The sequence below is a fragment of the Miniopterus natalensis genome, chromosome 9 (assembly GCF_054644295.1).
Source record: "Miniopterus natalensis isolate mMinNat1 chromosome 9, mMinNat1.hap1, whole genome shotgun sequence".
NCBI classification, from domain to species: domain Eukaryota; kingdom Metazoa; phylum Chordata; class Mammalia; order Chiroptera; family Miniopteridae; genus Miniopterus; species Miniopterus natalensis.
The window spans coordinates 18,709,917-18,731,033 of record NC_142089.1 but is presented as its reverse complement, the minus strand read 5'-3'; the positions used below and the strand labels follow the sequence as shown (position 1 = coordinate 18,731,033).

Below are 21,117 nucleotides of genomic sequence, written 5' to 3'. Positions count from 1 at the left end.
TTTCTTGGCTATGACACCAAAAGTACAAGCAAAAAAAAAAAGTACATAAATTGGACATCATTAAAATTTAAAACTTCTGTGCATCAAAGGACACAACAATGAAAAGGCAGCCTCTGGAATGGGAGGAAATATTTGCAAATCACATCTGACAAGGGATTAATATCCAGGATATCTAGGAACTTCTACAACTCAACAACAACAACAAAATAACCCTATTTTTAAAAATAGGCAAAGGACTCGAGACATTTCTTCAAATATACAAGTGGCCAATAAGCACTTGAAAAGATGCTCAACATCACTAATCATCAGGGAAATGCAAGTCAAAACCAATGAAATATCAAATAGTTACTATAAAAAAACAAGTGTTGGTGGGGATGCAGAGAAATTGGGATCCTGTATCGGTGAGAATGTAAAATGGCACGGCCACTCTGGAAAACAGTATGGAAGTTCCTCAAAAAATAAAAAATAATAGTACTATATATGTGATCCAACTATTCCACTTTTGAGTATATATCCAAAAGAACTGAAAGCAGGGTCACAAAGAAATTTGCCCACCTGTGTCCATAGCAACATTAGTCACACTGGCCGGAGGCGGAAGCGGCCCACTGCCGGTTGACAGGTGGATAATCTGCACGTGGGACAGACATAAATGGAATATTACTCAGCCTTAAAAAGGAAGAAAATTCTGACACAGGCTGCAATGTGGATGAACTTTGAGGCCATTAAGCGAAATAAAACATTCAGAACAAGACAAATACTGTATGATTCCACTCATATGAGGTATTTAAAGTAGTCAAACTCATAGAAACAAAAAGTAGAACAGTATTTTGACATCTAGAAACAGACATAGCCATTTTATCATTTCATGTAATTTGGTTTAATTCACCTATTAAAAAGATTTTCAGATCAGGTCACAAAGTAAAGCTCAACTCAGTGCTGTAACAAGAGGTACTCAGCTAAAAACAAGGGAACAAGCCCATCTTCTGCAAAACACACAGGCCAGAAAACTGGGCCATCGGCAGGGGAGGGAGGCGAGGGAGGAGCTCTCAGACCCACCTCTGGGGCCAGATACGGGCAATGCTGGGGCTCCCCCAGCCAAGTGCACAGACCATTAGCAGATGGATGTCTTGGAGCTAAAGTAAAGAAACTTAGTAGCTACAGTTGTTATTGTTAGTTTTCCAAAAGGAAGAATCAACAACGGAACTGGGCAAAGGAGCAGCGGGTGCATGCAAACAAGGAACCAGGGGTCACCATCTTGGTGTCAGACAAGTCCAAACTCAGGCCCAAAGCCATTGAACAGGACAGAGAAGGACACTTGATAAAACTAACAGTTAGGAAGCAGCTGCTAACCAGTCAACCAGGCGGGAGGGATGCCAGCCGGGACAAAGAGCGATGGGAATGGATAGGAATGGGTAGATTCGGGACATCTTTTGGAGGCTTCTCTCGTGCCTTGGTGGCTGGACGTAGAGGCAAAGGAGAGGGGAGACTCAAGGGTGACTCTAAATGCCGGAGCAACCGATGGATGATGATTCTCTTGCCTGGAATGAGAAAGGAAGGGGTGGAGGCCTGGGGAGGCAGCTAGCAGGGAAAATCGATATGGACCTGCTGAGTCCCGGAGGAGATGCCAAGCACTTAGTTACGCAAATCTGGAGCTCAGGAGAGATTAGTGTCTGGATCAGTCAAACTGATGATAAGAAAGGTGGGGGCTGTTCAAAGACAAATTTGGCTGAGATGGAGTGGCAGGGACACCCATGAGGTCAAAGGCTGTATGGCCCCGTTGTAGATGGCTTAGTCACCCAGGGTGTTGAGAAGAATTGGGGTGCCAAGGAAGACACCAGCCAGGGGATGAAGTCGTCAGTGAACTCAGGAGCATCTTCAAGAGGTGATACAGGTAAGTAGCACCAAAGGAGCTGGCTTCCAAATGACCTCAGGCCCTGGAGCCAACACCGACTTGGAATCTGGGCTTTGCCACGTACGTAGCTGTGTGACCTGAGTCAAGTTATGAACCTAAGCCTCTGTGGCCCCCAAATGGGGATGATCACAACAGTATCTCCTAGAGATACTGTGAGGCTGATATTACAGCATCTGTGGTCCTCACCAGGGTGCCTGGTCCTCGGGTGCTTAGTGCATGTGAGCATTATGGCCATTAGCTCGCAATTACTGGTCACATGAAGAAGGGAGTTTGAAAAGGGGTGATGGTGTGGAGACAGCGGCAAGGAGGGGGCAGGGAGCCCTGCCTGCCCACCAAGGGGAATGGGCCATGAGCAGGTGAGGACTGCACCCTGGCGGAGAGGACTGCAGGGGCAGGGTCCTTCCCACAAGCGGAGGCTGCCGAAACCTCGGTTATTATGGAGTCTGAGCAGGAGGGGAGGGAACGGGAAGGATATAAAATGCTAACCCAGGCAGCCCAGCCCTCCATTCTGACCTGGGAACCATGAAGAAGCTGCCTGCTTCCCTCCTTCATGAGCTTCCCCTCCGCCTGCTCCAATTCCTGCTGCCCCCTCTTCAGCTCCGCCCGCCCCACCCCCGCCCCACTCCGGACACCGAGGACACCTGACCCGTTTCCACCCCTTACCCTTCCTGTCCCCCGATCTTGGTTGCCTCCCCCCTACCTGTCCCTGCTGTTTCTCTGCCCTTCCGTTCACCCACCATCCTTTCCGACTTGCCCCCCCTTCTCTCTCAAGCCTTCCTTTGCCCCTGACCTGGCTCCTCCCTCAAGCTTGGAGCCCTGTAACTATCATGTCTCGCATCTCCTCTTCAGACCTCAACCCCAAGGATGTCCAGAGCTCAGCTGGTGATTCCCACTGCCTACCTGGGGACTAGGTGCCCCCACCAAGCAGATTCCTGGTCCAGCCCAGAACTGGCAGCATGAGCACCCAGGGGCCTGTTGACATGGGGGCTAAGAGAGAGCCAGCCCCAGGCCACAGGGCATGTCCCTCAGGTGGGCTATTACATTCTCAGTTGTGCTGGTCTCGGCCAGCTCGCTGGCTGCCTGGATTGACGAGACTCCTTGTTCCTGCCTGGGTTGGCTGGTCAGCCTTCGTCAACCTCAACATTGGTAAGTGACCTCTGGGCCCTGCTGGGCCTGTTTGAACCATGGCTGACAGAAAGAGCTGGCGAGGAGGAGTCCATGGCCTCTAGCCTGTCTTCCAGGAAGGCAGACCCTGTGGAGCTGGTCACTGTTGGAGCAATTGCTACAAACAAGTCACATGGAAACAAAGCCCCGTAGCTTCTCCTTCAGGGAGACCACGACTCATTTCCTCCCAGGTGTCATCTTTGTCCCAGGATGTGCAGACATCGGTGCATTCCAACCACTACTGTAGTAATACACCCACACTTGCGATTCCAACTCCTATAGGAAGTAAGTTTCCAGTGGATCCTGATCAAAATTATGTCAAACTCTGGTATCTCTCTCTCTCCATCTTTCTCCATCTCCCTCCCTCTCTCTCCCTCTCTCCCCCGCCCCAATTCACAATCAGAATTCAAGGGTAACAAAACCTAAAAGGCAGAGAGTTACCTATACCCCACTGAACAAAGATAAAGAGTCACAGTTTATTAGAAAGCTTACCTTGAGCTACAAAGTCTTCTGGGTGTTACCTGAAGGGAATGGGTGGAGAAAGGAGGGGAGAGAGTCCCCATAAAGACCTCCATGTCTCCCCAACTTTCTCAAGTATGAAGCGTATCGGCTCTGGTCCTGAACTGGGAGGCAAATGAGGCATCAGGAAGGATTCTGCCCTCTGGGAACACCCTCCTTCCTTTACCCATAATTATCTTGCACTGTGTAGGTCTCAGATACCTCAGGTTTCCCAGCACAGAGACCCTGGGGGACGTATCAGTGTAGATGTGTGGAGGAGGCCAGCAGACCAGAGCCACCTGTTACGGCCAAGGAGCAGTGGCTCGTGGGTCACGTGCATCCAGCCACATGTGAAGAACCATGGAGAGCAGGGAGGGGCAGATGGCAATTCAGCACCTGGGGCCCAGCCTCCCTGGCGGCCTCACCGAGTCGCACGGACCTGCCCTCTTCCCCTCCGTGCTTTTGGTGTGACCGGGAAGATGCCAGAGAAAACGAGGTCCTTTTTTTTTAATTTTTCTTTTCCCTTTTTTTCAGTTTAATCAGCATAATTGAATTACCAGGTCACTTCATCCCAAAACAGAGCTTGAAGAGCTTTAAGATACATACATAGTATCACAGGAAAATAAGGGGCAAGGACATGGAAACAAGGCCACTCCAGCCAAGGCCAGGGCTGGGTGCGCAGGCTGCAGGCCGAGCGCTGATCGGGGTTTAGAATTGGGCCTTGAATCTCTGAGCCCTTGGTGGCCAAAACTTAACCCGTTCTAATTCCACGGTCAGCGCCAAACTCAGTCACAAATGCCCGGCTTCCCTGTTTTCTCTTTCCCCCAGGACATGCCAGATGGATTTAGTGTGACCTTCAGCCTGGCCGGCCTCACCTCCGCCAGTTTCTGGGAAACCTCAGGAGTGGAGTTGGTTTGGGGACCTCCTATGTGGCCGCGAACAAGCCCTTTCCTTACCAGGCACAGCCTGTAGGGGTGTCTCCTGCGCTGACCCCACCAGGTGAAGTTGCAGGAAGCGTTTCACAGACGCTCCAGGGCAGCACCCTGACCTCCCCTGCTGGTCTCCGCTGCCTCTAAATAGGCAGACGCTACTCTGGTCTACGAACCCCCCAAAACACTGAAGCTGAGCCGTGTCCTATGTGGAAGGAGGGAGAAGAAGCCTTTCCCCTGCGTCACATGTCACCTGGCACCAAGTAGGGCTCCCTGCGCCCGTGGCTCTCAGGAGAGTTCTGTGACAACGGCTGTCAGCCCTTGACCTGGTGCCTCTCCTCCTGAGACCAGGGGAACCCCGGGGACAGACTTATTTCCTTATTTCCTTACTCCCGGGGCCCACCCTCTCGGGTACTTCCCGACGGTGGAAACGTCAAAACCAAGCATGACTCCAGGAGTATTTCGCAGCGGCGGGCATGATCAGAGTCACCCTCACCTGCAGGGAACTGCTGACTGTGCCCTGATGGGAAACCGACGTCTCTGTGGACCCCAATTCTACTTGCACAGAGCTCAGGCAAAGTCTCCCGTTGGCGCCTGCCCTTGGCTGTCCTCATGCTCGTGCCCTAACCAGGTGGCTCTCGGCAGCAGCTCCGCCTTGAGAACTGGCAGAGCCGACCGGTTCTGGAGCTCGCTGCTTCCTCGGCGCAGCACAGGCCGGGGCCCGGGGCGCAGGCTCCTTCTAGGGTTCCTGGCGGACCAGGTGCGCGACGCGCAGGAAGGAAACGTGAGGCCATCGCCCAGCCGCAGCGTGGGTGGCGGAGGAACGGCCAGGTGAGGAGGACCGCGCCTCTCCCCCTAGAAGGTGCACTCGGAGGTAATTCCAGATTTGCCTAAAATCAGAGCGAGTGGGAAATGGAGCAAGAGGTATGCTGGTGGCGATACTGATGTTGGGGGTGTGAAAGCAGCTAGGAGCTGTGTCACCGACTAAAATGTCTGTCACTCTAACCCTAACCTCACCCCTCCTACAAAGCCTTCCCCGACTTCCCACTAAACACAGCACTAACCCCCATAGTGGGCTGTGGCAGGGGCTTAACTAAGATTGGGGTTTGCTACTAAGAAGAGGTTGGGCTAAAGGACAACCAAAGGGAGGGTGGAATCAAAACTGAGGCAAGAGGATGTTTCACGGGACTAATCCTAACAGTAGGTACTGGGTCCATGCAGAAAAAGCCTTCCCAGGCAGCTGGATAACCGCAGCCCAAGTGGAAAATGCCCTTAGAAGGGAGAAGTACGTGTGAGGGACAGAGTCTATGGTGAGTCTGAGTGTGCAACGCTCACTGGGGCTGTGTGAGGGAATGTCTGTGAGTCCCCACGTGTGTGTGTACACGCACGTGCTGAGCAGGTGGCCGAAGATGGCAGCAGGTGGACATGGCAGCTAGAGGGGCCCAGGAGTCACCCAAGTAGGGCTGGTCAGCAGATGACTGAGCTCCTAAGAGGGGAGCCCCAAGCAGGAGCCAGATCTGGGAGTCACCAGCATCCACACAGTGGTAAAGACACAAACTGAACGTAGTGGATGGAGCAGTGGAGAAGCAGGGCTACGACAGAGTCTGGAGCATAAAGACGCAGGGCAGCCTGGTCTTAACGGCCAACATTTAGAAAGTATGGGGTAGGCTTGGGACAAGATGGCTCAGCTAGGACCATATTCAAAGCCCTCTCAGTAGCGTACGGCACATTCACCCACTCCTGCCACCTCCTTTCCGCCTCAGTCTTGACCTGGGGAACAGGAACAAAGCTTCTACCATGCCAAGAGGAAAGGGGCCAGGGAGGCAACAACAGAGGGATGAGCGAACACTGGTGAGGAAGCCCAGGTTTCTGTAACGTTTAAACTAACAATTTACCCAAAGGTAACAAGAAGCAGGACTGGCTCTCCAAGAAAAGGGAAATTCTTAACTCCCCTTTCCCTAGCCAAAGCAGTGTCTCATTGGAAGAAATACACTTTGGCTACATGTGTTCCCCAACCTCAGCTCACATGTTTCTTTCACCTATGCTATTGTAAAGATGGAAATTCACTCATCCTTGTTCGAAGCATAATGCCAGTTCTCAATATCCCAAGACCTTTCATCTTTGGGAAAATTCACTGGGAATTTTAACAGGACGTGTAGTCTACACAGTGCTTTGAGATCCTGGTCTGAGTTACCTGCCCTAACATGAGAGGGGATTTACTGTGGTGGTAAGAACACCTCAGGCTCTGGGCAGGCAGGTCTGGTTGAATCCTGCCTCAGCCATTTTCAGATGTGTGACCCAAGCAAGTTACTTCATTTTCCCAAGTCTTGTTTTTCTTTTCTGGGAAATGAGGAGAATATTAGTACCTACTTCCTGGGGTGGTTGTGAGGATTAAATGAGATCATGTGTATAAAGCACTTAGCACAGAGCCTGCCGAAGAGGAAACAATAAATACTGGCTATTTTTGCTATTATTAACAATGACTTAGTAATACGAGTAATGTGTAACTATTTTTCCTACTTTTTGCTAAGCTCACAGTGGCCTGCCCTAGGCCAGATTCTCAATTAGGCCCCTCTCTCACCGGGTCTCAAAGTTCTCCTCTGAGGATAGGTCCTAACTAAAAACTGCCATGCAGAAAAATCTGATGTGTGCTGATGGGGGGGCGGGGAGGGGGGTTGTACACATGGATGGTGTGAAGGCACAGCGAGGTTTGGAATCACTGCCCAAGATGACTGATTTGCCTCTAATGCCCTAAGCTACCAGTATGGCTCAAATGCTGATAAAGCCCTTAACAGCAAATGTAAGGACAGCCTGAGGACTGAGTGGAGATTGTTTTACAGGAGAAAAACAAATCACACTTAAGAAAAGTGCCTTCAAATCTGGATCCTTAGCATTTGTAATTCACTTCCAAATTACCTGGATTATATCAAGATAATTTCCCTGGGTATACACCAAGCTTAAAAATGGGGACTGTTTCTACCATACATCTTATAATCTTGGGAGATGTAAATAAACATGTATCTCTTTTGTTGTGGAGGGAGTTGTCTCCTACAATGCGTTGTCTCCTACGATGCTTTCCCTCCTGCATGGGTTCTCCGGTGGGCACTGAAGTGGGAGCTATTGTTGAAGTCTTTGCCGCACTCCAAGCACTTATAGGGTTTTTCCCCAGTGTGGATTCTCTGGTGAATAATAAGACTGGAGCTCTGGTTGAAGCACTTCCCACACTCTCTGCACTTATAAGGCTTCTCTCCCGTGTGAATCCTCTGGTGAGTAATGAGATTAGAACGGTCACGGAAGAATTTTCCACACTCTAGGCATTTGTAGGGCTTCTCTCCTGTGTGTACTCTCTGGTGTGTGATGAGCTTAGAGCGTTCACTGAAGCACTTCCCACAGTCCATGCACTTATACGGCTTCTCTCCAGTGTGGGTTCGCTGGTGGTTAGCCAATGTGGAGCTCTTACTGAAGCTTTTCCCACATTCAGCACATTCATATGGTTTCTCTCCCGTATGGATTCTTTGGTGACTAATGAGGGCCGAGCTCTTAGAGAAGGTTCTTCCACACTCAGAACACTGATAAAGTTTCTCCCCTGAGTTGGTGCTGTGCGGTCCAGGAGAATTCAAGTTCTTACTGGCACTTTGAGGATGTTCTGGAGATGTTTCTTCTGTCAGGCTCCTCCAGTGAGCACTAAAGGATGGGCTTTGGCCAAAGTTTTCCCTGGGCTCACTAGAGTGGTCAGAATTTCCTCCCAAATGGATTCTCTGATGTTTCAGAAGGTTTGAGCTCTGGTTAAAGCTTTTCCAACATTCCCCACATTTATAGGGCTTTACTCCTGTGTGGATTCTCTGGTGGGTGACAAGACTGGAGTGGTCACTAAAGCTTTTACCACATTCAAGGCATTTGTAGGGCTTCTCTCCAGTGTGAATTCTCTGGTGGGTATTGAGGTTGGAGTGGTCACTAAAGCTTTTCCCATATCTGAGGCATTTGTAGGGCTTCTCACCTGTATGTGTCTGCTGATGGGTGCTGAAGTGGGAGGTTTGACTGAAGCTTTTCACACACGTGTCACACTTGTAGGGTTTCTCTGCAAGATACAGGCCTTGATGGTCAATAAGTTTTTCTAAGTCCCCTTCAAAAGAACATTCTTCCCACTGTTCCTGTGGTGGATTTCCTGACTGCTCATCACTTTCATTTTCATTTTCACTGTCATCCCCCCAATCGTGAGGGTGGCAAACAACTTCTGTAGTACATTTTGTTAATGCTCCAGGCAGATCCTCAAAAATATCCTGCTCTGAACTCTGGTCTTCATCCTCATGCCTCATCTCAAAACCTGAAAGAATGGACAGAGATGTAGGGTTTTTTCATTTATTAGTTAGTGTTTATTTATTTATACATATGTGTCCTGTGTCTTTTGAACTTGGCTAACATGAATTTGTTCTTATATTTTATAATGTCACATCTTACAAATGTGACTACCATGAAATTGATCAAGTTTTGGTGCATACATTCATTTCTGACCTGCAAAGCTGAGGAACGGAGTCTGGGACCTGGTGACCCTACCAAGGGAGCCATGAGCCCCAACCAACCAGCCAGCCCTCCTCCCTGGCCAACTCCCTTATCCCACTATTTTATAATGAACACCTTCTTCTAGTACAATCAGTACATCCTGTCATATGAGATTAAATAAACTCTCTATATAACTGCCCCAATGAATCCAGTAAAATCTAGACCTGACTGCTTCTATCATTTACAGGATTATGCTGAGCTAGACATAATCTGAGCAAAGTACAAATCCTTCTCCTATTCAATTCCATTCTCTGTTTTAGTCCAGAGACAAGATAACGAACCTGGCTCCCTCAATCTATCTGCATGCTTGCAGATTTTGTGCACATCTAATTACTCCATGCTTACCAGTGTCTGGGGTTTTAGGACATGGGGTTGGAGGTTTGATGACATCTTCATCTGCCATCTCATCCCAGGCCTCCTGGTCATCAGCCTCTGTACTGCTCTGCCCAGACATAGGGAGACCGGCTACGTCTCTGATGGTCCCTATGGCTCTGACCGCAGTCCGCGCCCTCACCAGTGAATCCAGCTCCTCATAGAAGGGACACGTCCCTGGTGGGTGGCTGCTCTTGGCTTTCCGGTAGCTTCGAAGGAGGTTTTTGAATCTGTAGCGACACTGCTCTAGTGTCCGCAAGAAGCCCTGTGCACACAGCCGCTCTGCAATGGCCCGGTACACCTGGCTGTTCTGGTGACAGGTACGAAGCTTTTCAGAGAATGGGGACTCACTGAGAATGGTCAGGAAGGCCTTGGTCTCCTCGTAGCCCCAGTGCACACCTGCTGTCAGGAGTGAAGAGGTCAGAATTGTGAGATTTACTGGGACTTGCCTAGGTCATCAGGGATTGAGGTCACCTGCCCTGCTAAATGCCTACAACACAGGCACCTCAGAAATTGTCCAGGCACCTGGGGCACCAACGAAGAATATACCATTGCCTCTCAGGACTGTGCCAGAGCTTCCCACCCCCAATCCCTTCTATTAACACTTAAGAGTCTTGCCTAAAGCGGAAGACTTTGGTGGCCCTATTATACCAGGTGACCCCACTCCCCTGGCTTCAGCTGACTGGTCCAACTAAGGCCTATAATTGGGATACAAGAGACTCTCTCTATATCCATTCAATATATATCCTTTCATGAATTTTCCTTTTAACAAATACGGGAACTAAGAATACTTAAAGACATGAGTAGAGTCAAATAATCTTGCATTACAGTCCAGCTGAGGATGCTCTTTCCTCTTTAGTGGAAGGGAGCGTTCTCTTCTCAGTTCCTCTGCAGGTACATGATGCAGCCAGGAAAGCAGCACGGTGGAGGCTGGAGCCCTGGGCTCTACCCCGACTCTGCCCCTGCCTCCCTTTGATCCTGAGATAAGACACTTAATCTCTTAGGTTTCAGTGTTCCCACTTTTACAATCATTTGGGTGTTTCCCAAACACCAATTATTCAACTATGTACTGTCCTGATTTCTGCTCTGTTAAATATTTCACTCAAAATCTTTTTTTACCTAAATTTACTACCTATGAAATCATAGTTAATGTGTTCATACATATTAAAATTAAAAGTGTACTCATGCAACACCTATGATCATCCTTATATACACTTTGGGAAATACTGAATTAGCTCTTTAAGGTCCCTTAGGATTTTAAAAGTGGCTGTTTCTATAGCTAAGAAAACTTGTACACTGAGAATTGGTCATAGGAGAAGACAGTAGGAGTCTGAGGATGAGTGAAGGAACTTAGTGCCTTACTCTAGTAGCACCAATCTACTAGAACTTAGTAGACTGAACTTAGGGAGCAGAGTTTGGATAATAGGAGGGTTGGAGTCTGGATCCAATTAAATGCCTATGTTCTTACCAATACGACTCTGGAATAGAGCTGGACCCCCTGGAATCCTGGGCCCCTGAATGGACTGGCCAGAGGCCAGGTCATCACCATTACAGTCTTCTACTGTCTCCTCTGGCTCCCAGCTCCCTTCCTCTTGCTCTTCCATCTCTCCATCACTATCCCCCAGCCTGGGGAGTACCACAGCCTCTCCTGGGCTGTCTGTGGCTCTGATGGCCGTCCGAGCCCTCACCAGGGCCTCCAGCTCCTCATAGAAGGGACAGGTACCCGGTGGGTGGCTGCTCTTGGCTTTCCGGTAATTCCGAAGGAGGTTTTTGACCCTGTAGCGACACTGCTCCAATGTCCGCAGGAAGCCCCGTGCCCTCAGCCGCTCTGCAATGGCCCGGTACACCTGGCGGTTCTGGTGACAAGTCCGGAGCTTTTCAGAGAAAGGAGACTCACTCAAAATTGCCAGGAAAGTCTTCGTCTCCTCATAGCCCCAATGCACACCCGACACCTTCATGTCCTCCGTATCCCATTGGTACTGTTCCTCCCAGGCCTTTGAGTCCCTCCAGGCCAGTGCTGGGGCTGGTTTTATTTGCTCGTTACCGAGGCTGTAATCTGTAGTGTTCCTTTTTCCAGAATTTATAAGACTAGGACCCCAAAATTCTGGTCCTTGCTCTCGATGGGAGATGATATTTGGTTTTGAAACTAGAACTCCTATATAAAAAGAAGAAATGATAGAATGTTTTGTTGAGCAGAGTTGTGTCCAAATGTCCCTGAAACATGTTTCCCTAGGAGAGGCTAACGAGAAATTCCCACGCTAATCCCATCAAATGGTTGGGGGGTTTAGAGGGAGGTAACCAGGGGTAACAGGATCACTTTATCAGAAATGTTCATTGACCTGTTTGCTTTGTTCATTTGCTTTTCTGTTGTAATGAAATACATCATACAAAAAAGTCACTGTCACTGGTCCACAGATGGGCATGTGATTTAAACTGGCCCAATAAGAATTAATTCAATGGTTGGAGGACAGATCTCTCTCTCTCTGTATGTGGTGTGAATCTCTCTTACTAGGAAAACTTGTGGCCGCAACTGCCATTAGCATCTATCTCTTGACTCTGACACATAATAGCTTTAATATAAAGCTGAGACTGAAGATGGCAGAGCAGAGAAAGGAAGAACCCATGACATTGCTGAGCCAATTTGTACTGTGGTTGGAGCATACTCTCCTCTGGACTTGTGAAATAATGTGAGAAAACAAATTTCTTTATTTTTTTATAACAGTTACATTTAAAGGACTGCTGTCCAGTAGCTCCCAACCTTAACAAATAGAAAGCCTTTAATTAAATAAAATTTGAAGAAAACTAGAAGAAGAGTTTAGAGCTAAAGAGGCCTAACGATGATCTAGTTCAGCATTTCCCAAAGTTTGTTCCTCTGAACGCTATTTTTACCAGGTATCACATATAAAGGGGGGGGGGGGTTCACGCCATCAAGCGAGGGGCCAGTAAGCTTCTAGAGCCTTACCTTACTGGAATGAATGAGTCAGACCTATCACTGTCTCTTCTACTTTACTCACTCACATGTCTAACTCCCAAGCTCCAATGGGAAGTGGTTCATTATTATTTGGCTTCCTGTGTAGATGTGCCTACAGAGAAAGGAGTCTGCGCTGGTCATATGGGCTTCAAGCCTTTTGAGCCCTGAGGTTTAGTCTCACGGGCTTTAGTCTCACGGGCTTAGTTCACTCAGTCTGCCCCCGAGGGATACATCCTGTTTGATGTGAAAACCTTGGATTTCTGTGGCAGCAGGGAGGGTCTAGCCCCTGCACCGTGGTGAATGTACTGAGGAAATGAAGGGAATGAGCCCTGAGAGGGCAGGCTCTTGGAAGCCAACCTGCCAGCCTTTACCTGGGCTGACTCCACTCCCTACACTCCATCCCTGTCACCACTTGTTGGCTACAAAAAGCTTGTCTTCTTCGTGTGTCTGAAATTCCTTCGACTTCACAGAGGCACGAGCCTTAGGGAGTGATGAAATGCTCTTTGGGAACTGAGTGTACAGAAACCCAACATCATCTTCAGAGGGTACCAGTTCCTTACCTTGGGACATGCCATTCCCATACTTGTCTCCTGGGGGAACCTTGCGAAACTCCTTCTCGGGACGTTTGCCGGGACCCAGGGCTTCCTGTGCAATGAACAAAAGAAGGACCCCAAATGTCACTGACCCTTGAAAACAGCCTGGGAACTCTACTGGGCCCCAGGAAAGATAATGGGAAAGATAATGAGAATACAGGGACACTGTGTGTGAGTCTAGCATCGTAAGGAGCAGCATGACCAAGGAGAGGCCCAGCAGACTGGGGGCCAGGGGCAGAAACTAACACCCTGCACCTTGTGGCCTTTTGCTGAGGGGAGGCCACAGAGAAAGAACTGGAGCAAAAGGGCAAAAGCACAGGAGAAGTAATGACAAGAAAAGGAGAAAAAGAACAGCTTACCTGGGACTCAGCTGTCGCCTCCCAATCTCCAATGCTCCCCATCTTTGGGAGAGTAGGGACTCGGGGAGTGAGGACAGCTGAGGAGAAGAAAAAGTCTCTGAAACCCAAGCTCTGGTATCCAGAGAACCACCCCTGCTCGGGCCCACCCTTCCAAAAGCCATGCTTGGGTCAACTGAGACTATCCCTCGGACAGTGCAAATCTCCCCTTTTCCTTCCCTCCTAGTGTCTAGCTCCTAAGCTACCTTGAGTGATGTGCCATGTGTGAGATGCCAGCCCAGAACTCCTATGATCACCACCTCGCCCCAGTCCCCGCCTGAACCTGCTGCGTGACTCAGCTCTGGAGGGAACGGGCTGACATCACTGGGCGCTTCATCTTCTTTTGCAGTGCTTCCTTACCTGCTTGCTTCTCAGTGTGTCCATCAGGCACTATCTGTCCCTTGCCTCCCCGTGTACCCTTCCTTACCACCCTTCTCAGCCCTCTTCCTTAATGTTCCCTGATTCGTGGCACTCACCACTCTCTTTCAAGGCCTGGGACGCCATCTTCGTGTCCAGATGCTTGGGAAGATCAGGGCATGGATTCCTTACCCACTGCCTCTGGGGCTGTCTCTTGGGCCAGTGCTCCGCTGATTGCCGCTGAAAACTCTGAGATTCTGGCACTGCCTTTAAGGACCTGGTCTCTTCTCCACACAACTCCAGTTCCTGCACACAGACAGCCAAAATTCCCAACTGTCAGTTCAATAAGACCAATTTTGGTAAGGCAGGAAATGTTCTTTTGAGCATAACTGTGATCCAGAGGTCAACAGGCTCTTTTTAAGACCCAAAGGTGGTTCAAAGTATGATAAAGCCATCAGACCGACAGCAGTAAACAGACCAGCACTTATACCAACTAATGCCTACTGGCTTGTTCAGCACAGGGAGGCTATATAAATGTCTCAATGAGGCCACTACTGTCCAAAACATTTTTGAATCGTAAAGAGATAAATTAAGTAAAATTTTTATGACATTAAAAAATAATCTCTCAACATCAAAAACAAGTTGTTTAACTTTAAAGTTATCCAAAAAAAGTTACCAGGCATACATTTAAAAAGCAAAGAAAAGCATAAAAACAGATACGACTATAACTCTGGTGTAATTACTCTAGGTAGTCCTGCTGAAGACAAAGAAAATTTAAAACTGAGTATAAGAAAAAGGAGGGACTTGCCCACCCAAAGTGGCTCAGCAGTTTAGCATCGACCCATGATCCAGGAGATCGAGGTTCGATTCCTGGTCTGGACACATGCCCATGTTGCGGGCTCGATCCCCAGTGGGGGGCATGCAGGAGGCAGCTGATCAATGACTCTCCCATCATTGATGTTCCTATCTCTCTCTCTCTCTCCCTTTCTCTCTCTGAAAAAAAAAAAAAAAAAATATTTTAAAAAAGAAAAGAAAAAGAAAGGACAAAGAATTACAGATGGAATTTTAAAATGAAAAAGTTTTGGAAAGGCACATCTACTTTTAAAACAGAAGGATACACAAAGATAAGGGACTGTGACTCAAAAGGAAAACCAAAGAGACCATTTTAATTTCAGTGTAGAAGTTCAGGCAAAAAAGTACTCAGAGATATAGAGAATATATATAAAATAAAAGGCAATAATTAAGAGATGGTATTAGATGGCATTACCCAACTCAGCATTATCAATCATAAAACTAATTTCTTCTCCCTCTCTCTCTCTCTGTTGGTTGCAAATTCAGAGGTGGAGGCTGAGATGTTATTTCCTGGCTCTAAAACACCAACAATATAACAAGTTCAACTGCCTGATAGGCACACCCCACTTAAAAAAGTGTATTTCAATTTCTTCAGTAGGTATCCTCAATACTCACATGGTTCAAAAATAGAAAATATACATAAAGGTATATTCAGTAAAAATACCCCCGCCCCATCTCTGTTCCACACCCCCCCACACACACAGGTAACCACTGTTCTTCTGTGTCCTTTCAGAGTTTCTTTACAGACAAGCAACTGTAAATATATATTATTATTTCTTCCCCATTTTTACACAAAAGGTAGCAACTATATACATTGCTCTGAAGCTTATTTTTTGACTCAAAATAATAATATCCATCTTCATCAACGTATTGATTTTGCTAAACTTATCTCCAAAAAACCTTCTGGCTGATCTCCAAGACAGGAGGATGTTTACCATTAAAAAGCTATACAGGAATGGGCCATGAGAATCAAAGCCATTCCAAATGAGATCCATCAGCGTCCTGCATGCTTCACAGGGAGAAAGCATCTGCTCATCAACACTCTTATACGGTTAAAAAACACAACTCACTTTGTTATAGTTACGATCTTACAGTCTACAGAGGAACTGTGTGACTAGACCCCATAACAATCCTCACTCTCAGCCCAGCTTCTTTAATGACTGCCAGGCCCAAGGAAAGATTCTGATTCCGTGGACGGGAACAGCGGACACAGAAAGAAGCACATTCAAGCGACACTGAGGAGGAAAAAACCAGGAACAGGCTGGCTGGGGTCGGGAAGAATAAAGAATCCATCGAAAGAGCCTGTGCCCCACACAGAAGCCTGCACACAGATGTCTGTACCAGCTTTATCCATAACTGACAGTACTTGGAAACATCCCAGATGTCCTTCAGTGGGAAAGCAGATAAACTGTGCTGTACCCAGACAATGGAATATTATTCAGCGCTAAAAACAAACAAAAAGAGCTAACAAGCCATGAAAGGCATGGAGGAAATTTAAATGCATATTTCTAAGTGAAAGGAGCCACTCTGAAAAAGCTATATACTATATAATTCCAACTATATGACATTCTGGAAAAGGCAAAACTGAAGACAGTAAAAAGATCAGTGGTTATGAATGCTGGTGCTGGAGTCAAACTGCCTGAATTCAAATCCTGGCTCTACCCATCTGTGAACGAGAGGCAATTACCCACCTTTCCTCTGCGTCAGTTTCCTCACTGGTAAAACTAGGATAATAGTACCTATCTCATTAAATTGCTGAAAGGATTAAATGAGTTAATACATGGAAAGCACTTAGAACAATGCCTGGTACATAGGAGTGTTCAATAAATGTCAACTACTCAATAATTATTATTATTTTGGTAATTATTAACCTAGTCACAGCCCCACTGCCTTGCCTGACCCACTTTTGGGGAATAGACTCTTTGCCTCACCTGCCGTCCTGCAGCCCGGGCCTCTCGGTGCCAGTCCTCCACCAGGGCCACTGCCTCCTCGCCACTCTCAGGGTGGCGCGCCTGCACCCAGGCCTGGACCTCCCTGGGTAAGATAGTCAGGAACTGCTCCAGCACCAGCAGCTCCAGGATCTGCTCTTTGAGATGGACCTCTGGCCTCAGCCAGCGACAGCAGAGCGCCCAGAGCTGGCTGAAGGCCTCGTGGGGTCCAGACGCATCTCTGTACTGGAACTGCCTGAAGCGCTGGCGGGAGGCCTCGGGGCCAGGGACAGCGCTGCGGTTGCTCTCCTGGGGTCTGGATTCTGATCTCCAGGCATCCTCCTCCAGTTTCACAATCAGGAGTTCCTCAAGCTCTGGCTGCGGAGAGGCCTGGGCCCGGGATTCCAGGGCTACAGCCATGCTCTGTCCTGGATGCCTCACTACAGCTGGGCTGTCCTCACCCAGCGTCTTCCTGCATCTATGGTATGTCCTTCAAGGGGCTCCTGGAGAGAAAATGCTTTCCTCGGCTCTGATGGCAGAAAGACAAAGGAGAGTGAGCAAGAGGACCACGAGCCTCACCTTCCTCCCTTCCCCACACCCACCATTGCCACTGCATGGGGTGGGGGTGCTTAGCGATACCCCTGTCCCATAAGCAGGGAGTTGGACCACAATCTCACACCGACAGCGGCAGCCAGCACACCGGACGAAGACAGCACAGTATTAATTAAATCCTCTGGGACACGCGAAATGCCTAGCCTGGCATCGAGGCCTCCGTGACCTGGTCCCAGCACAGCCATTCCCCCTCTACACATGTCCAAAGTCTGACCTGCCCTCAAGCTGGGATCCAAATATCACCCCCTCCAGAAGGCCTTTCTTCCTGGGCCTTACAGCTTTAGTCTTCAGTAAAAGTGCTCTCCTTGCAAAGTCCCCCTCTCACTCTGTACTCCCCCTTGGTCATCCTACTCGTTTGGCATTTTTCACCATCTCTGTGACTCCCAAAACTGCAGCCAGGACCTCTCTCCAGACCTCTAGAGCCCCAAATCCAACCACCTGCAAGACATTTCCACTTGACTGTCTCTCAGGCACCTCAAACTCAGTGGGTCAAAAACTGTGTCCACTTGGCCTTCTAACCATCTACATCCCCACTGCCATTACCGTGGTCCAGCAAATCATCACATTTATCACTTGATCAGCATCTTAGCTCAGGTCCCTGCCTCCACTCCCCTCACCCTAACCCCCGGCCCATTCTTTGCACAAGAACTGGACTGGATCAAAATCTGACCATGTCCCTTCCCTGTGAAACGCCCTTCAGTGACCTCCCATTTCCCTCAGGATCAAATGCAAACCTTGCCCAAATCTTCTTTCTTCGCCGTGCTCCCACCAGTGACGGTGTTTCAGCTGCACGACCTGCAGCCCCCGCATCCTGCTGCCCTCTGAACCACGTGGGGTCTCCTTTGGGAAGTCTCTTCCCTTTCTTTACCTATTTCTAAGATTCAGTCCTCAGCTGCAAGCTTCCATGCCACCTTATGTTTTCGGTATCATTAACCAGATCATACTTTATAATTATCCACCCACTAGATCATAGGCTTCCTGAGGGACCTAGCACAGTGCTCAGCACACACAGGAAGCACTCAATAAACAGTGAAGTAATGGTCAACTAATGATGGGGCTGTGTCTGAAGCAAAGATTATAATTAAGCCCTTTCTGTGCGAATAGATTTAAAAGAGAAATGACCAAATGACCTTACTCATGCCAGAGGAATTCTTTTCTCCTCTTTATTTCCATCACTATGACACTTGCCACTTTCTAGGTTGTATCAGAGGGGGTGGTGTACATATGTGTCCCCAGAGAGATTACAGCCTCCGCGGGGTAAGGGATATTGCTTATTTCTCTTTTTTTCACACCCTTCCCTCCCCCACACCCACAGTAAGCATGATACACTAAGCACAGGAGACTCTCAGTAAATGCTTGTTGAGTGAAGGTCTGGGGCTGCTTCTTTTACACAATGAAGACCACACTCAATCTGGGTTATCTGGGAAAATGAGCCCTTGTGTCATTCCCAACAAGATAACATAAAAAATGCTATCAGCTGCTTCCACGTGGGAATGACATAGGTTGAGAATGGAGGGAATTGAGAATGGAGAGAGGGTGGTATTTTGATTTCAGGCCATCTGACTGCACTGTCTAGAAATAAGGCACGAGTGATGAAAAACAAAGGCATGTCCTAAAGACCTCACTCTTAGGGAGAGGGTAAGAACACAACTCATGGCCACCTGGCAACTTCCTACTCATCCTTCAGCTATCAGCTCAATGTCACCTCATCTGTTAAAACTTCCTTGACATGCTCCTATCATACCCTGCCCCATCCCTGCTCTCCAAGATTCACCTCCCCAATCCTGTGTTCCCTAAGCACGTACCTCTAATACGTGTTATCCTACATTATTGTAGCTACTTGTTCTGTGATCTCCAAAGAGAAAAAAACCGGGAGTTCCTGAAGGCTTTTTAGCTCATTTGGCTGATGGTCCAAGCTATTGCTTAAGCACCCTGACCTCACATTTAAGGGCATGAACCAAAGAAAGCAAACAGGTTTCACTTAAAGCACCAACTTCATTCAACTGTGCTAAGAACCCTGAATCCCACATGAATATGTGCTGTGACCAATTAGCTATGTCTGCCAGACACAGGAAGGGGAAGTGGCAGCACACATTCCATGTACTTGCCACCCCTGCCTTAAACTCCCATAGGCACTGAGTCAGCTTCCAGCAAACAGCCTTAATAGGCCAAAGAGTAAAACTCATGCCCCTGGGAATCCACCAGAAGTAGCACTTTTCTAGCCTGGTATAGCAAAGCTCACCCTGGATGGTCTTTATTCACACATTCATCAAGTATTTATTAGGCAATGAGGAAACGGGTGACTCAGAAACTGTTCGTGTCCAGGAGATGCTTACAGTCTAGTGAAAGAGACACACACACACACAAAAGTCACAGACAATTATGATCAAATGTGGAAAATGCAGTAAGAGTTTTGCAGGAGCTGGGGGTGGGGGGCAGAACTTTATCTGCCTAAGGCAATTGAACAAAGTAACATTTGAGTTGGTTCCTGAAGAAAGAATAGTGCTCTTTGCAAAGACTGGGGAGGGGAGAGAGTGTATTCTAAACAGAGAGAGCAGCATATGTAATGGTGGGAAATCAAAGGGCCTCCCCAAGAAACAGGGAAAACCTTGGCAGCCCTGGAGTGTGGGGTACATGAAGATGAGGCTGCAAAGTAGTTTATGAAGGATCCTGAATATCAGGCTGAGGTGTTTGGACTTAATTCTATCCGTGATGAGCGCCAATGAAAGTTTTTAAAGCAGAAGGCACCATCAGGTTTGTGATGCAAACACATCAGTGCACACACAGTAGCTACATTGTACTTGTCCCCGCTGGGTGGTGAAAAGGTGGAGGCTTCAGCAAAAATCCTACAAAGGAAAGGGCAGATTCAAGACACACTTAGGAAACGGAAAGATCTGAAGATCCCTGGACGTGGAAGATTGCAAAAAATCAGAGGGCACCTGGGTAAAGTGCCACTCACTTCCATCAGGCACAAGGAAAGAGGCGCAGGGCCGATGACAATAGCCAGTCCCACCCACTGGATTCCAGAAGTCACGAGCATTAGAGAAAATGTAAGGGGGCATCAATCAGATGTCTGTTCTAGGTGCGCAGGTAGAGGCCAGTCCACTATTTTTAAGATTGGGCTTCCAGCTCAGGCCCTCTTATCTTCACTCCTTGCCAGGGCCCCAGCTGCCTGCATCCTTCCCTCTGTGGTCTCCTGACCCTTCTACGACCCTCCCACCGCCAGAACCTCTCTCCGCGTCCTCGCCTACGGACTAAGGCCACCCTCGCTCCCAGGGCCTTCTCTCTCCCTCCTCAGCCCCAATCCCTCTGGGACCCTTCCCATCTCCGGACGCTTCATCCTCTGACCGCCCCTCAACCCCCGACCCTTACACAAAAGCTGCTTTCTCCCCTCTCCCCTTCCCCCGGCCCCCTGTGGCACCATCACCTCCCAAGTCTCTGCCCAGAGCCTAAGTCTCCGATACCCGGACTCACCCACCGAGACACCCACTTCACAACGGGGCGGAAGTGCTCCAGGGTTCGCGCAGGGAATGCTGGGACGCGGAGTCCGAACGGCGCCACCCCGGGAATGGAGCGTCTGGGACTACAACTCCCAGAAGAAACCGCGCGAAAGCGGGTGAGCGGCGCCTTCCTTTTACAGCCCTTCAGACGCCTCCAACCAATAGATGTGTCCCCTTCTCCTGCACCGGAACAAATCGGAACAGGTTCTAAGCTGGAGGGCGGGGCCTGTTGCGATCCCGGTCCTTTCCACAGGCTCCGGGAAATGTCACTGTCCAGTGGGCGGGCACTCAAGCTGAAGGGGCGGGGCTTGTTGAAGGGGCGAAGCGAGAGACAGAGCCCGACCGAGATCCAAGTCGAAACAAGGGAAGGTGGGTGGCTGGAGGTGACCACGCTGGTGGGCAGGAGAGTTGGACAATTGTAGGTTCAATTTACGGCTCAATTTGCAGGTTCAATGTGCAGTTTTAATGCATGAC

The 21,117-nt window shown here is 48.7% G+C and overlaps 1 protein-coding gene across 1 annotated transcript; it reads right to left on the bottom strand.

The window, feature by feature from the left end:
• Positions 1-7,390: 7,390 nt before the first annotated feature.
• ZSCAN20 (zinc finger and SCAN domain containing 20) lies at positions 7,391-20,658 on the bottom strand. Its single transcript, XM_016218086.2, has 8 exons — positions 20,618-20,658; positions 16,535-17,060; positions 13,871-14,057; positions 13,359-13,435; positions 12,967-13,051; positions 10,904-11,590; positions 9,409-9,834; positions 7,391-8,827 (listed from the first exon to the last, which is right to left on the bottom strand). The coding sequence occupies exons 2-8, from the start codon at positions 16,949-16,951 to the stop codon at positions 7,569-7,571; spliced, it is 3,138 nt and encodes a 1,045-aa protein (XP_016073572.2). The 5' UTR covers positions 16,952-17,060; positions 20,618-20,658; the 3' UTR covers positions 7,391-7,568.
• Positions 20,659-21,117: the final 459 nt, after the last annotated feature.

Bases quoted from the DNA above. Each gene is read 5' to 3' on its own strand.
- ZSCAN20 (XM_016218086.2), bottom strand. From the start codon at position 16,951: ATGGCTGTAGCCCTGGAATCCCGGGCCCAGGCCTCTCCGCAGCCAGAG. The intron at 11,591-12,966 runs GTAAGGAACTGG...CTTTTTATATAG, and splicing joins TGGGAATGGCATGTCCCAAG to GAGTTCTAGTTTCAAAACCA. The intron at 8,828-9,408 runs GTAAGCATGGAG...CCATTCTTTCAG, and splicing joins TCCTAAAACCCCAGACACTG to GTTTTGAGATGAGGCATGAG.